We start from the raw sequence: 18,125 nt of genomic DNA on the forward strand, positions 1-18,125 counted from the left end.
CAAGTGACAAGTGCGTCCATGCTTATGTTGTCCCATTGATAACCCTTGTCAACGCCCAGCCGCAAACAGACACCAATAATACCCCTTATTAGGTCGTTCCCCAGCTTACACCATTATTAGCACCAACAACCAATGCCTTGTAGCTAGTTGGTGTTCGTGTGGCCATTCCCCATGAGTAACATGCAAAACCTAATGTCGAAGACAAGGATACGACCCCTCCAAGTATTGTCACTGGACCAACTTTTCCTTTGTAGAAGTTTAAGTTTGTTGTATTTTTTAATTTGGATGATTTAACAAATTAAACTATCGTAGAAAGGACCTGGTCTGCAAAGTTTTTGACCTACAAATAGTCAATTGCATACTACTGTAGAACTGTACTTTCTCCGGTGGTTGGTGGGCACTTCTGAGATAAACCAACCTCAGCCAATGACATGAGTCCTATGTTTTGATCTCTCTTATAAAAGGAACATCTGCAAGATCAAAACCTAGTTTTTGCAAACAAGTTTATCTACAAGGCAAAGTCATTTAAAATAAAAGCATTGCTCATACTCAACAAGGGACTTAATCGAGTGTTGCAATGTTTTCAGTTATATTTTGAATTTTGTGTCTTGTGTTCTTATATTGTAAATCTATTATATCTAGATCGTTTGTTTGTCTAAGTCTTTAGTTTGAATCGGATTAACTAGAGTCAGTTAGTCGAATCATCTATAGTTTAGGTAAGTTTCCTTTCATCATTTGTTTGATGTTCTCTCGGGTAGAGTTGCCTACAGAGTTCATATATCTAAACCCGAACATTTTTTATGTGGGACATAACTAAAATTACAATAAATAGTACCAGGTCTGAATTCATAATTTTAAATTTACAATAAATTCAACACTTACAAAAACCTTAATAATTTGCCATTAGTTGGAGAAAGAATTGGAATAAATAAAACTTAAAAGAAGGATTAATGACATATGGTATATTTGCACATGTATTTAAATGATACATTGCTTCTTGTTTAATCCAACTAAACCATTCAAGTGTTTTATAACCACCATAATATTACAAGTGATTATTAATCATACAAATGCTCACTTTTTTGCTCCTTTTATGGAACTGATTACGGGGTAACGAAGATATAGCCAATTAGTCGTGCTTGATATGTTAATAATCATTAAGCACTTCACCAAATGCTAAAGATTTATGATTTAACTATCCATTTCTTAATTGTTTAGTAGGTCATAATACGTACATTCTTTCCAAAACAAAATAAGTTTATGTGCCATTATAATGATTTATATTATGATATATAAAATTGCCATGTCCTCGTGTAGTTTAGTATATAGGATGAGTACTTATTAGCCCACTAATTATGCCTAAATTATGATTTCGTTAGCAATGCCCACAAGGTGATTACATAATCGTAAAATATCTTGTAATGGTACTAATAATGTAACTGTTGTCAAATAAATAAATCAAAGTTTTTGAAAATGATTTTAGGAATATTTTAAGTAAAATAATAGTAACTTTTACCCAGTTTTTTTTAACTTTTTCAAAAATAAATTCCACGTCTAAACACACAATTTTAATTTACGCTAGAACACATCAAATAAGAGTAAGCAGTATAAATCATTCTCTAGCTTGAAAGAGCAGCAAACTCTAGAAGTTTATTCATTTTCTTGTGTTCGACATGTAAACAAATAAAATTATTCTAAAAATATATGTATATAATTTAGATAGATATTTCGAGAGGTGGAGGTGGGGAGGTCCTTGTGTGGGATGGTGGAGAAGAGGGCTATTGGGGGTATGGGTAACAATGAGGTGTGTTATAGGATAAAGAGGACACAAGCAAGATAGAATGTTACTAGCTAGTATTAACTTGTTTTTTCTGCTTTCGTTAGGTAAATCATTTTTCATTTTTAAGAAATTTATTTTCTTTAAAAAAATCTTTCAAAATAAATTTGATTAATATTAACAAATTAGGAAAATCTTTTCCTTTCTACCAAACACACCACTCACTTGGTAACAAAAGCAAATGGTCCATGTATCACATTTTAAATTTGCAGAATTTCTTTTTCTAAATTGGAAACTATGTAATTAGGCATACTTTACTATCAATTGTTATTATTATTATTATATTATTATTATTATTATTAAATTCAAAATATTACGTATCTTACCATAAATTGAGAAAAATACATTAATATACATGTATATTTGCTATTAAAATAGGGAGATATGCGAATTCACTTAGATATAAGATATAATGTATCTAGAAGAAATTACACCTAATTTTGACTTCATGTATCCCGAGATACATATATCTAGACGTATTTGGATGCAGCAAAATCTGATAAGATACGTAATATTGTAAACAGAGTGTATCTAAGTAATTAGCTTCTAAACTAGTTGAATTTACGTAAATTTTTCTCTTATATATTATTCCTTTAGAGCTATTAGGTCCTATATTTATGATTTGTATATATATTAAATAAATAATTTTCTAAATATTAATATGTACTAATTTGAAGTAAAATTTACTGACATTTTCTAAATCCGTACCATCAACAAATACATCTGCATCTGCTCTTTGAAATAGACACCTAGACCCTATTCACTTGAGATGAATACCACAATACAAGTTCATTTTGCACATAAAAAAGTACAAAAATATTAGGAAAATTTGGTTGTATAATTCAAATTAGTATTACATAATCAAAACCAACCATATCATCAAAAAGTCCAAATTACAAGATTTTCCCCCAAAACACAATCTTTTATACACTATTCTGACCCTAATCATAATTGAGTGGAAAAAAATAAAAATAGAAATACAGTAAATACCCAAGCTGTCATTGGTGAATTTCATTTTCTACATAAATATAAAATTGGTCTACTTTGATGTCAGCCTAAGCAGTGTGTATCAGTCTCCAGTATTGACCATAAATGGAGGAGTCAATTTCCATTGGCTCAAACATTTTCTCGACCCCTCTCTACTCCTCTATGTTGACAATTTTTATTTTAATTCCTCTTCAAATTCGAATTGAAAATCGATTAAATCCAAAAATAAAAATAATTTCATACTTAAGAAATGCTAACAAAGATAATAGCAGCACTCGAATACAAAATATGTCGCTGAAAATGAAAAAGTACTTATCACTCTTGATGAAATCTATAAAAGAGAATTTAGGTAGATTTTTGGACACGCGCTTTTAAGAGCACGTGGTACCAGGTTTAACACGCACACACACCCCACCCCCCTCTCTGCGCAGGTTGTCTTCTCAGTTGTGAGCGACAAAAGTAGCATAATAAGACTCCAATGAAGTCACTTTCTTTTCCTAACCAATACTACCATTCTTGCTCCTTTCACCAATTCTCCTGCAGATTCAGTTAAGCATTTTCTCAAACTTATAGTCTGCAGTTTCATCTCTCAGTTTTTTTTCTTCATTCGCCGGTTGGATCGCCGGTTTCCGGTATGGAAACACCACTTTGTTTTCATCGAAATTCTTCACACACAATAATGATGATAGTCGGGAATTGATAAACAAACTCAATATCCTAAAAAAAGCTCTTTTTAATTTATTTTGTTTCTGTTGAAATGGCTGACGTCAATGTTAACTCAGTGTTGACTTCGAGCGAAGATATGGCGGAGAAAGCATTGAGCAAGAGATATGAAGGGTTAGTTGCGGTCCGTACAAAAGCTATCAAAGGGAAAGGAGCTTGGTACTGGGCTCATCTCGAGCCTATTTTGATTCAAAACCCGGAAACGAATCTCCCTAAAGCAGTGAAACTCAAGTGCACTTTGTGTGATGCTGCGTTTTCGGCTTCAAATCCATCTCGGACTGCTACAGAGCATCTTAAAAGAGGTACTTGTCCCAATTTTGGCTCAGTTTTGAGGCCCATTTCACAATTACCCCCTTTAGCTTCACCTACTTCGCAGAATAATCATCGCAAGCGAAGTTCACCACTTACTGGTACTTCTTCTAATTCGCAACAATTTGGAGTGGTCAACACTTCGCCGCGATTCTGCGGCGAAATGGGCTATTCACCACTCCAAACAGCTCAAGCAATTGTTACCCATACGGGTCTTAATCAACAACATTTGATGTTGTCGGGTGGGAAAGAGGATTTGGATGCTTTAGCGATGTTGGAAGATAGTGTAAAGAGGCTTAAAAGTTTGAAAAGTTCACCTGGTCCAGCTTTGTGTAAGGACCAGGTGAATTCAGCTTTCAATTTGTTGGCTGATTGGTTTTATGAGTCTTGTGGGACAGTGACACTTTCGAGTCTCGAGCATCCCAAATTCAAGGCTTTCCTTAACCAAGTAGGCTTGCCTGAGGTGTCAAGAAAGGATTTTGTAGGAGAAAAACTTGATTCTAAGTTTGAAGAAGCAAGAGTGGAGTCCGAAGCCAGGATTCACGATGCAGCATTTTTTCAAGTTTCTTCAGATGGATGGGGGAGGGATATTTGTAAGTATGGGGAAGATACTGTGATTAAATTTATCATAAATCTTCCTAATGGTACTAATGTATTTCATAAGGCAGTGTATAAGGGCGGTTTGGTGCCATCGGAGTATGCAGAGGAAGTTTTACGTGAAACTATTAAAGGGTTGTGTGGTAATGTTGTTCAAAGATGTGTAGGAATAGTTGGAGACAAGTATAAAGGTAAGGCATTGAGGAATTTGGAGTTACAAAATCATTGGATGGTTAATCTTTCATGCCAACTTCATGGATTTATTAGTTTGTTGAAGGACTTTGGTAGAGAGCTTCCACTTTTTAAAATTGTCACTGATAATTGCTTAAAAATTGCAAATCTTTTCAATAGCAAGTCCCAAATCAGAAATCATTTTAGGAAATTCAGGTCGCACGGTGTTGAGCTTGCAGGGTTGATTAGAGTTCCTTCAGCTGACTGCAATCTCTCTAAGAACTATGGTCCTGTTATTGCAATGTTGGAGGATATACTAAGTTATGCTCGAATACTGCAGTTAATAGTGCTGGATGATTCCTATAAGGTCTCATGCATAGAGGATCCTGTTGCTAAAGAAGTTGCTGAAATGATACAGGATGTTGGGTTTTGGAACGACGTGGAGGCTGTTCATTCACTAGTGAAGTTGATCAAGGAGATGACTGATGATATTGAGGTCGAGAGACCCTTAGTTGGTCAGTGTCTTCTTCTTTGGGAGGAGTTGAGAGCTAAAGTAAAGGACTGGTGTGCCAAATTTAGCATTGCTGAGGGACCTATTGAGAAGATAATCGATACACGGTTCAAGAAAAACTATCACCCTGCATGGTCAGCTGCATTTGTACTTGATCCATTATACTTAGTGAGGGATGCAAGTGGGAAGTATCTTCCACCATTTAAACGTCTGACACATGATCAAGAGAAGGACATAGACAAGCTAATAACACGGCTAGTACCACGGGAGGAAGCTCCCACTGCACTAATGGAGCTTATGAAATGGAGATCAGAAGGGCTCGACCCACTGTATGCTCAGGCTGTTCAAGTAAAGCAGCGAGATCCTGTAACAGGAAGAATGAAAATTGCAAATCCTCAGAGTAGCAGGCTTGTATGGGAAACTTGCCTGAAAGAGTTCAAGTCGCTGGGGAAGGTTGCTGTTAGGCTTCTCTTCCTTCAGGCAACCTCATGTGGATTCAAATGTAATTGGTCCTTTATGAAATGGGTTTCGCTGCAAGGGCAATCGAGGGTTGGCATGGATAGAGCTCAAAGGATGATCTTCATTGCAGCTCACGCAAAACTTGAGAAACGGGATTTTTCCAGTGATGAGGAGAAGGATGCTGAGATGCTTACTACAGCAAATGGTGAGGATGACATGTTCAATGAAGTCTTTGTAGATGCACCCTCAGTTTAATTTATTTTCTTCATATCTCTTAACTCTTGTAGAATATTGATATTTAGGGTGTATAAATTCTTTTAATTTCACTTTCCTTGATTTGTTACTTCTAATAGACGGCTTTGGAGATATTGTTTGTAGACAATATGAGGAAATTGAGCATTGTTATTTTATCAATTGCCTATTGATGATATAATGACCTGTTATCTGTGAGGCTAGAGGTACTTGGTTCTGAAGAAATATGCTCATGCTTGTTCGTAATCACAATATCTTACTGGGATAGAATGGGACTTTTTGTAATAACTTGCATAGTTTTTGGCTAATATCAAGTACTTTGGCAATGAGTTGAATCAAGGGTGTCCTAATTTATGTTCTAAAGCTGCATCTTGATGCTCATTCCATTTGCAGATAATGAGGAGAGTTTTAAGTGCCTAACTTGTTTGAACGGCAGTGTCAGCAAAAGGATTTAGGAGGTTAACAAAAAAGTGACAAAAAGGCTTGTACTTTATTTATAACTAGACCAAAATTTCACCATATTTATGTTCCACTTTACTTTCTAACTCTTATCTGTGAATTGACTTACCTTGCTTGCTTTTAGTCAATAAAAATGTTACAGGAAAAAACAAAGGCAGAGACTAACTAATATTGTCATTTTTGTCGGCTGTCAGTTTATTTATTGACCTTAGCCCACGACATGTCAATATTTCTAATATTGAGCCAGGTTCATTCATATAGTCGAGAGAACATATAGCCATGCAATGCTTTCTCAGTTTTAGTTTCACAAAATGCTAAAGCTTATCCCGAACTGTGTGTTTTGATTAATCTATACGAGAACTTGTGGATTCAGCTGTTATATTCCTTGCTCTTGCCATGTACTTTCTTAATTTCAACTTTGCTTTTGAATCTTCATCTGTTATCCAAAAGAAGTTGATATTCATGCTGATAGTGATCTTATCATTTGATCAAATGCAACATGAAGTTGATATCTCATTAAGTCAGCGATGCGAATTATCAAAACTTCGATATGTCACTTGGGAAATAGGGGGCAAGAACAAAGAACATTCGTTGTGTTTTGAGCTATTCATGGCTATCAATACATCAACTTGTGCTAGTTTTTATGCTTATATTGGGTGGCTTTAACACTTGCTATTGTAAATATAAAATTCGCCCAAGTGGAAAGGGGAAGCTACTTGAAGATGTTAGTGATATGAAGTAATAATTTCCCATTAGAATTATTTTTAAATGTTGGAAGACATGTCTAGAATAGTTGTCTGAATTTGTCGTGCTTCTTTTCTCTAGTCAAGTTTCTCTTCATTGATTGTTGCATGAAAAATCAGATAAGCTTTTATGAGATCAGTCAACCTAAGAACAGTCCGGAAGCAGATCCTTGTAGCCAGAAGAATGACTCCAGAGCATCTGCTTTAAGAGCCCCACAGACGTTGCATCAAGAGGAAGGTTAGAGGGAAAGTTCTCTGTTTCTTTCTATTTTCTATGTATTTAATTGTTTATTTTATTCCTATCAGCCAAGACTGTTTAAAAAGCTTTAGGTTAACTATTTCTTTAAGCATCATGACCATCTATCTTACTCTCATACAAGGTGGTACTTTGTTGAAAATTTCACACCAGATTCTGAATTTGAAAGTTAAAGTTTTTTCTTAGTGCTTGGTTATTTCACCTGATGGGGAAAAGCTACTTTGAGCAAACTGTAAGCAAGGGGGCTGTTGGCACTATGGATTGCATATTATAGCTGAAAAGATTTTTCAACGAATTTCAACCGACTTTTGGCTCTACTTTGCTGCCTATAACATTAACTACTAATATAATTTGGTATGTATGGAGGCATGCTGTGTTTTTTTTTTTTCATGTTATCATTCACGTGCACCGTTCATAAATACACTGCAGATAATAGGACTTCACTAAGTTTTGGTTCAAGTATTCGTCTTAAACTGGGAACTGTTATAACTTAGTTGCTTATAGATTTCTAAGGAATACCTACAATTTATGACTTACATGCTGATGTACTTGTTCCATAGCTGACTTAACAAATTCTGGTCTTGGAAACCTCTATGAAATGATTGTTAATATATAATTACGCTGAAATTGGATACATTAACCATCATTTGATTCCTTTTCTTGTGGCTGAATTCTTGACAATCTTAACATGACATAGTACCCTACAGGTAAAATTTCCAATCTACGGGACATGTTTATGATTATTCTTTAACATCTTAGTGTGCAATAGTACAGGAGATGGTGAAAAAGTGGTGAGATGAAACATACAGAAGGTAGGGCACTGCTGCATATGGGTTGTATGATTTATTTGGTATGCAATTCTCATTATTGTGTTAAAGTTTTGCTGCTTTTATTTTCGGAATCTTCAATCATTCCTTTTCTACAGTGGGAGCCTGTTTACACATTCTATACAAAAAATTCTTCTGTTGCAAATACAAATTAATTCCTTGATCTTTCTGGACAAAAAAATTGTATAGTATACAAGAAAAAGAGAGGCGGGAAGGGCCAAAAAGAGGAAATGAAATTAAAAAGCCGATTTTTCTGGAGGATGATATTGTTACTGCTAGTTCACTTGTCTATAGAATTTGCTATAGGTATTAATTGATGGAGGGACACGAGGAATGTGCTGATAACGCTAACTACTAATAGACTGCTCAACCAACTAGAGGAATTGAAAAGGCCTTTTCACTCGTATGGTATGTTTTTCGATTTCATAGTTCATTGTTGTCATGTTCCTGTTTTTTAAAAAGGTTGAAACAGAATGATTATTATCAACAGGAAACCAGTCTTTTTCTACCAGAATCTACACACTTTCAAATCTCCCTCATTATTACTATTCTCTCTTTTCATTCTCGCCCACTTCATACGAATCTCGATCAAATTATTAAAAGCTCCAATTACATACTTCTTTTGCTGTTATTTCATTGACTTGAACTGCTTACTTATTCTGCCTCCTTTTACTTAGCTAGGGAATGATGAGTTCTTTTTTTTCGACTTGAATATTAGCTCAACGTATTTTTATAACCTTGTGGCATACCGTCGAGTCTACTCTATAGTTATGTTACCATCTTCCTTGTGATTCATCCACAATGGATATAAGTTAGTAGTAAAAATGGAGAGTTTGTAGATGAGAATGATATCTTGTTTTTCTTATTTTGGAATGAGCTTTGCTCCTCTTGCATTCTAATTGGTGGGCAACCTCTTTCTTTGTATAGTTAGGGAGTCGCCTTTTGCACCTAATGTGAAGACTTTTGCCTCTGGCCCCTCACTGTATTTTTCTTTCAAAAGTATAGATTATAAATTTATAACCATAGTGTCTAGATCGGTTTATGTACTTCGATTAATCTGCCGGATTTTTATTGTCTATAGCACTCCCATTATGTCTTTTCCTAGACTGTTATTGTTTTGAGCCGGAGGTCTATCGGAAACAACCTCTCTATATAACTTTGAGGCAAAAGTAAGGTTTGTGTACATACAACCCTCCCCAGACCCACTGTGTGGAATTACACTGGATATGTTGTTGTTGATTAATCCACCGGATTGTCCCTCTGCGGCGGATCTAGAATGCCATGTATAAGCTCATACAAACATATAGTAGCTTTTGACAAAATTTTATGTGTGTATCAACTTGACAGACTTAGTTACTATTGTATATTAACTTGATATCGTTGTAGAAACTGATAAACTTCAACCTGTGGATCTACCTTCAACTTTCTCTTCATATGACAAGCCAAAAAATGATTACTTTGAGAAGAGTTATATAATGCCAAATGCACGATGTATCATGCATTCACACGGGGTTCGAGAAGAACAACACACAACCTACTCTAACATTATTGACTGATTTCATAGCTCAAACCCGTGACCTATAAATCACGTTGAGACAATTGAAAAATGAATACGTAGAGAAGAGATATACATAAATGGCTTTGTTCATCATATCTAATCATTTCACATATATAATTAATGATACTAGAAGAAAACATGTGTTGCAACTGTAGATAAATATCTGTCAATCACTTATTCTCATTGTATTATAAGAACAATAAATGTGGTCCTAGGGAGAATCTTATCGTTGTTATTTGTGTGGTCCAAACTCATTAACTTGTTACATACAGGACAGGACATAGTTAAAGTTAATGGTGTTATTTCAAGATTATGGTTTGGTCGTCTTAATCTACAACAGTGAAAAATACACATTATTATGAGTAGACTTTTTAAGCATTAATGATACCTACTTGAGTTGAACACAAGCAGCCAACTACTAATACATCTGATTAGACATAAATTGGTAGGTTGCTTCTGCCACTCACACTTTTAATTTTGTTAATTTATTTTTTATACCTCTCTTACCCCACCCCCACCCCCTCAAATCTTAACATAAATAGTATGCTAATAATTTTACACAAAAGGAGGAGAAAACAGAAGACAAATACAATAATAATATACTTGGTGTATTCTTACAAGATCTGAGGAGAGTAGAATGTAACATAAATCTTACCTCTACCTCAAAGGTGAGGTAAAGATGTTGTTTTCAATAGATCCTCGGATCAAAATAAAAAACAGACAAAAAAAAAAGACGTATAAAAGTACAAGAGATAATCGATAGTAACAAAACAACAAATAATAATAAAACAATTTTACAACCAAATAATAATCTACAAGAAACAATATATATCAACAAAATCATAAAATAAGAAATTACAAGGATAGCACTATGACTACTACTTATAAGGACATCAAGAAAATGTATTACTACCAATTAGTATAGGCACTTTTCGACCTATTAACCTTTTACCATCATTTGCGTCTTCTAGACTTTTTTATTTAAGATTATGGCCTCAATAAATCACAACGGTGCTATGCCATGTCTAAATGTCCAAGACTAAAATTCAAATTTAGATGGGAAGCAGTTTTGTTGTAATTCAGTACAGTTTAACCATTGTCTGCCAATAGAGGAATAAATGATTAGTGCCATCAAATCTCTACTTTGGTTATTATTATTATTATTATTATTATTATTATTACAGTACACTGTAATTATAACAAAACCCTAATGTAATTATTATAATTTGGTTTATATTCTTGTGGTTCTATTATTACATTACATATTGTACGGTGAATAAAGTGACCACATACCTAAAACATATTATCATTTTCTATTATTATAGTCTAAAAAGTAACGCATTATCTACCATCACTTTTGGGTCCACAATTATTTATTATTATTATTAACATACTTTTCTACATGTACCTTTTGTTTGCAACTGATCCACCATTTTTGCAATTTGTAAAATGATTTACACTTTTTTTTAAAAAAGTAAAGAAAAAATTCTCCCTTTTTTTTCTCCATTTAGTTGTATCTAGTCTACTGTCTGCATATGGAAATAATCAGTTTCTTCCTCAATACTTCCTCTGTCCCTAATTATTTGTTCACTTTTCCTTTTATAGTTGTCCTTAATTACTTGTCTATTTTGACAAATCAAGAAAGGATAATTTTTTTTTACCTATTAAACCCTCAATTAATTACTTTGAAAAAAGTAGAACTTTTTGAAAATCTTAAATTTTTAATTCATCTACTTCATAATTAATAGGGGTAAAATGGTAAACTCACCATATTAATAATTGTTTTCTTAATAGGTGTGTCAATTCAAAAGTGGACAAGTAATTAGGGACAGAGGGAGTAGCAATTTGTTTATTCTTTCAAGCATAAATACCCCTTAGTATTCCAATGGTGTTAACTTAGCACTATATTACGGGTCGTTTGATTGAGAATAAGTTATTCCATTATGTATATGAAATAACTTATTTTATCACTACGATATGAATGGTGGGATAAATAACACCTCTAACCAAAAACAAAATAAAATAATCCCGCATTTTATTCTTGAATCATTTCAAAAATATACTTTTATGCTCGAGGTTATTAAAAATATTTATTAATTAGGGTGTAAAACCCTTAAAAAAAGATAATGTGGACAAGAAATACTACTAGTTCCTTGTCAGACATATCCAAGTTGGAGGCGAAAGGAACTCATGATTTATTTAGACTCAATATTATCATGGTTATGGTCGAGAATTTTTTGAAAATAACTTTTTGATCTCGACGAGAAGGGATAAAATCAATATAAATTCTATCTTTTTTGATCCTTATAGATGTAATTACAACAAGTATATTATTATTGTTCATGAATATTACCATGCATTAGCTTGTCACCGCGCTTCCATCCCTTTTTTAAAAGAAAAAATTGATATGCCAAAATAGGGGTATGGTTGTATTTTCAATTCTTTTTCAAAACTAATCCCTCAAAATATATATTTTACCATAATATTCATATTAATTAGTGTAAAATTGTGAATGAATTTTCGTTTTCAAATATAGGTAATAATGTCTCGATGTAATATGACAGATCATGGTGAAGGTACTAAGATCAAAATCAGCAACATTAATGAGCATTGACGTAGTTATGTCAAAAGAATATTAAAACTGATCCAGTCAAATTTAACAGCTCTGGTTGTTACCTACTTTTTTTCATCCACCTAATTTTAGTTTTAATTTGTTTGAAATTTCAAATATTAAACAAATCAAACTAAACTTATAACTTGTTTGACCAACCTGTTTCATGTTACAAAACAACTGCGAGCTTTTTGCAGAAACAAAGATGGTGAAAGATGTATAGTCAATGAGGGTGGCGGTTGGGCGGGTAGAATCAAATTTGGACGGGTCATAATGGGTTAAGACAACAATTGGGTCAAGATCCAACCCAAATTTGCTTGACCCAGCCGAACTAAACTTAATTATTTTATTTTTTTCTTTAAACTATTTTAGTAGCTAATAAAGTTATTTATTTCTTTATTATGACTACATACAACATATCAAATTAAAAACAAAAATTTTTGATAAGACTTTTCAATGAGTCAATTCGGGTTATATATCAACCCAATTTTTAATGGATTGAGCTAATGAATGAACGGGTCAATAACTTGCCCAAACTTTAACGGATTGAGCGGGTTACAAACATTTTCTGGTATTCCTTTCTTTTCTATTTAAAACTTGTTCATTTTTATTTTTGCTATACAACATGTTGCCAATGTCAATGGTCATGGCTAAAGAGAAAACAAAAACAATCCAAACCAAAACTATCAAACTCCAATTGTTCTTATTGTGTAACCTTCTTGTACAGACACAGGGTTCTCATCGTATATTTTCCAAATGCGCAGACCTATTCAGTGACCTTTGCACTAGCTGCTTCCATCAGGCCGTTACGTATCTGATCACCAATGTCACGAACATGGCCAGGACCATGTGGTATGAAAACGGTAGTGTTCTTTGAAGAGTTTCCAAGGTCTTTGATGGTGTCAAAATATTGGGTGATCATTATAAGATCCATCACTTCTTTGGCAGAGGTCCCTTCTACTTTATGTGAGAAGTTCAAGATGTTCTCTCTCAAACCATCCGTAATTGCTTGTCTCTGCCTGGCAACCCCAACCCCACCTAAATACTTGGCTTCAGCCTCAGCTTCTGCTTTCTTAACTTGGAGAATCTTATCTGCTTCTCCTTTGTATACACTAGCAAGCTGCATCCTTTGAGCTATATATAATACAGAATAAGATAAAGAGTATATAGTTCAGTAAATTATTAATTCATGTATCAGAGAACAGCAATATATCATCTCTTACGGCAATGATAAGCATTTGAATCTTCTTATACCATATAGTACTTCCGGAAACTAAAGGGTGTCTCTCCACACACCAGATGCATCCTCAATCGGCACCTTGCTCAAAGATAAAATATTCCAAGTTCCGACATGTGCATTACAACTTACCAAGGAATACAACAGATCAGTACTATCAATGCTCTATGTGTACACTAACTCAGAAGTAGAAACTAAGAATTATCAACACTCTATTTTGTACACTAATTCAGAGGTAAAATAAATACATAAATTTAAAGTACAATCCATGCTATTTGCATACTAATTCCCCTTCAAATTTAAACCATGCATTTTTTAACTATGCCAATTCAGAAGTAGAAACCAAGTATAATCAACACTCTATTTGTAACACTAATTCAGAATTAGGAAACCTAGAAACATAAATACCATCGACACTCTATTTGTACACTAATACAGAAAGGAGAAACTGATTCCCCTTCAAATCTAGAACCATGCATTTTTTAAACAAGAAATTTTATTCATATGAAAAACTATAGCAGGTTCTTACCTGCATTTATCTCATTCATTGCTCTTCTCACAGAAGCATCAGGAATGATGTCAACCATCAGTATGTGCTCAATATTATATCCATACGCACCCATCACCTGAGACATAAACTAAATAAGAGGCTCCCAGAAACAAATATTTCCTATTGAAATGGAGAATAATATAAAATTCTACTTGACCAGTAAAATAACAAAAAATAAAATAAAATTTATCAAGAACAAGGTCGACAATTTTCACTGATATACTAAAGAAAAGACATCTGCAATAACATCCCTATTTTTGAGTAAGGTAACAGAGTGATCCTTGTTTTACCCAGTGGAATTTCCCTCCCCTTTTTGTGGAGTGGGGTAGGGGGTGGAAGGACACTGTGTTGAGGGTTCTGCCTCATTTTTACAATTCTACTTGATTAGTAAAATTAAAGAAAAGACATACTTCCTCTGTTTCATTTTATTTGACCCCTATAACAAAAATAGATGTTTCATTTAACTTATCCATTTTAGCAAATCAAGAGAATTATATTACTTTTTTTCCACAATACCCTTTAGTGTTAAATAATTACATAAAATAGTAGTAGTCAAATTTAGAGTTCCAAAGCATCATTAATAAGGTTAGTTTAGTAAAATACACCTCTAATTGAAGATTTCTTAAGGGATGTGCCAGGTCAACAAGTGCCAAGTAGTATGAAACGGAGGGAGTAGAATATTTTCTCTTAGAAACATATTAGGAAATAGTATAACATATTGATGACAGCAGACCAAGATAATTTCCCCTAACATACTGAAAGGAAGAGCAGCAGAAAAGCCTGTTTTCCTTCAATTAGTTGAAGATGACTACTTGAACTTAAAAATTTCCAATTTCAAGATTCTGAGAGTATCTTCTCCAAAAAGGTTACTTGATAATGGTCAATTAACCATACATGCTTCTAGATAATAGGAGGAATGCTCTTTGAAAAAACAGAAAAAGAAATTAAGATGAACCCGTACTAAATGAGGTAGGAGAAGGATCTTGGGTTAGAAGCAAGTGTTAAAACAATCCCAAGCAGGAAGGCAATCTAATATCTAATGATCCAAAATCCCTGCTGTCCATATAAAATTGATCAAAAGTTGCACTCTACATGATAAAATCTCAATTAAGACACAAACAAGTGAAACTTTTGGGGAGATGAAGTCATCCAAATGATTTTATGTAGTTTAAGACCTGCATATCACTAAAAAAATCCAGGCTCCAAAGGTTTGAAACAAGATAAAATTTGTTTTGAATTTCATACACAGACAACATATGAACAAACAAACAAACTAGTTTTTTTCCTTTGCTTTCGTTACCCCTCACCATCCTACCAAATCTCATCTTTACTGTGGATCAGGTTCTGTTCCAAGTTTTAAAATGGAGCATGTGAGATTTCATTTCCCCGCCGCCCACACCAGTGTTTTGGACAGCGAAGGGCGATAAAAGGCGACAAGGATTTGCCTCACCACAAGGCGAGGCGAGTGGCAAGGCACTCGCCTTTTTGAAGTGCGACACCAATTAATACCAAAAAATTAAAATATTTAATCGCATATACAAATAATCAAAATCTCAATAACAATAACATATTAACAAATATTTCAATTCAAAAACTAAAAATAGATAGTACATACTAATAGTCTAGAACTTAAATGAGAAAGAAACAGAACACAAGTCAAAACAGAGGTAGAAGTGACTCTGAAGAAGAAGGAAAAAGATACATAGGAAGAAGAAGAAAACAAGAAATATGTATCGGTTGGACTTCGGAGTCGCGGAAAAGTTTGGCTGGTCCGGGAGAAGTCTAGTCAAAAACCCTAAAATTACCTTTTAGCTTTTAAAACCCTAAATTGGTCACCTTTTTTAATGAAAATACAAAAGGTGACGCCTTTCTCGCCATGGCGTCGCCTTTTGAAGATTGCCTTGCCACAAAGCTAAAAGGCGATGAAGGGTCGCCTCGCCTCTCGCCATTGGCGACGAGGAGATCGCCTTTCACAACACTGGCCCACACAGAGACACAAAATTTACCTTCTCAAGTTCCTCCAAGACAGCCTTGGCAACTTCATCCTTTTGCTCAAAAAGCTCATCCAAATTCATTTTGGGGACATGGGCTCGAACAACTAGAAGAATCAAGAACATTGAACGAGATGAGCATTGTGCAAGTGGCATAAATAAACACAATAGCAAAAATATACTCACAAAAAGTAAAACCACAGAAAAACCAACTTACCATCAAATACATAAGCCTGAATCTGCTCTGTAGGATTGTGTAACTCATAGAAAGCATCATCAGCATTTTGCCTGATCACTCTATATTGGATCGAACACAGCAATTGAACGAAGACATTGTCCTGACAATTGCAAATTCGTTAACTTTCTGCTGGTAAAGCAACATATTGGTCCATTTCTGTCCTATATTACTATTGAATTCCCAAAAGGATACCAGTAGCTTTAGGGAAAAGTAAATTAGATCAAGGACCTCACAATCAAAAGCCTTTGAATATTGTTCATCATATCATAGAGAACGACCGTTAGCTCAGTGTCAATTTATGGAATATTTTGTCTACTTCAAGGAGCATCTTATGAAACCATCTTACTAGGGGGCCCGGGAATTGATGCTTTAGCTTTCCTAAGGGATTTTTTTGACCAACTAATGTCGTCAAGACACAACTAGAGGTTCAACAGAACAATCCATAGAAAGGACGTATTACTCCGAATACAGTTCCTATTCCAGTCCAGACGAGAAAGAAAAAGAAAAAGAAATTCTTAGCATGATGTACTCTAGAAGAAACTGCACAATATCTGAACGACTTACAAACCGCAAAGCTATTCATACATTGGAAACATTACCTTCAGATTCTAAGGGTAAGTAAAGTTACCTAAAAATTAACAACTTCAACCCTTCAAGAGCGTATTAATCTAATCTCCGACTTTCTTCAGCAATATACCACCTCATAAAAACATAACAGTACAGGCAAGTTTACATTTTGAAACTCCAACAGGTTAAAGTTCATTCATTTCCACAGAATTGAATTTGCTACATACAGTCTAAATGTACTTTCACTAACCAACCATCCCGAGGTTTTTTCCCTCTCTCACAATCCAATATTTCTTAGGTTTATCCACTCATTTGATATCATCCTAATAGGAATTGAGCTTGGTCTGTAGAAGGTCAAATCTTTTGGTGGCTCATATAATGGCTTCACATTCCTTGTAACTACACATTTAGCTACTTCATTCATAGATTTTGTTTTGTCTATTTGTTATCAACTCGTATCAGCATCATAATCATGTTGTTTAATTACACCAAATGTAACTAGTAACTATAAGAAAACCAAATTATTCAAAATTAACCGATCGATCATTCAATTTTTGCATACATACAATGGAAAACAGTAGGAGGGTTTTACTTTTTAGGGACGGAATTGGAATAATAAATAGTATTTAAGAAGAGTATACCTTTGTTTTGGTCTCAATTTTGACATCAAGAGAATTGATCCTGGTGGAGAGAGTTCCAGTGAGGCATTCTCCGGCCAAGGGATTCCAGAAATTGAGCCCTGGTTCTGCTAATCTGTCAAAACGTCCCCATTTTTCCACCACACCGATGCTCGCCTGTTCTATGCAGCCGCAGAATACACAGTTAACATTCCCCATCGCTTTTCTCTGTATCACAAATTCTGAATTGGGGTTTTAGAAATTTGATATGAATTCAGCAACTCAACGCCTTTTTGTATTGACAAACTTATAGGCGATGACCGCCATTAATTTCACAGAAACAAACTTGTTCGCACGAAATATCTTCTTCTTCTTTTCTTTCTTTTTCTTTTTTAAAAAAAGGGAAAAAAATGCCTTTTCAGACCTTGGAGTATTAATAAATTTTAGTAAATTTTGATTCTTATGAAGTTGTCAATGGATATTAAAAAAATTCCATCAAAACAGATTATTAATTTGAAGGCAAAACTACTTAATTAGACATAATTTACTACTCTATATACTTATTTTATCTTTAGTTTAAAAAAATTACACATAAAATTAGGAGTATGCATTATTTGGATAAACT

The 18,125-nt window shown here is 34.1% G+C and overlaps 2 protein-coding genes across 2 annotated transcripts; one reads left to right on the forward strand and one right to left on the reverse strand.

Annotated features, from left to right (window-relative positions):
* The first annotated feature begins 3,571 nt into the window (after positions 1–3,571).
* LOC125828313 (uncharacterized) lies at positions 3,572–6,044 on the forward strand. The gene has a single exon (XM_049507626.1). The coding sequence runs from the start codon at positions 3,582–3,584 to the stop codon at positions 5,847–5,849; it is 2,268 nt and encodes a 755-aa protein (XP_049363583.1). The 5' UTR covers positions 3,572–3,581; the 3' UTR covers positions 5,850–6,044.
* Positions 6,045–12,925: 6,881 nt separating this feature from the next.
* LOC125828319 (protein PPLZ12) lies at positions 12,926–17,872 on the reverse strand. The gene is made up of 5 exons (XM_049507635.1): positions 17,525–17,872; positions 16,296–16,416; positions 16,094–16,185; positions 14,067–14,163; positions 12,926–13,434 (listed from the first exon to the last, which is right to left on the reverse strand). The coding sequence occupies exons 1-5, from the start codon at positions 17,717–17,719 to the stop codon at positions 13,067–13,069; spliced, it is 873 nt and encodes a 290-aa protein (XP_049363592.1). The 5' UTR covers positions 17,720–17,872; the 3' UTR covers positions 12,926–13,066.
* Between the last annotated feature and the right edge of the window lie 253 nt (positions 17,873–18,125).

This window comes from Solanum verrucosum, unplaced genomic scaffold (genome assembly GCF_900185275.1).
Source record: "Solanum verrucosum unplaced genomic scaffold, falcon-dt-bn FXZP01000047.1, whole genome shotgun sequence".
NCBI classification, from domain to species: Eukaryota; Viridiplantae; Streptophyta; class Magnoliopsida; order Solanales; family Solanaceae; genus Solanum; species Solanum verrucosum.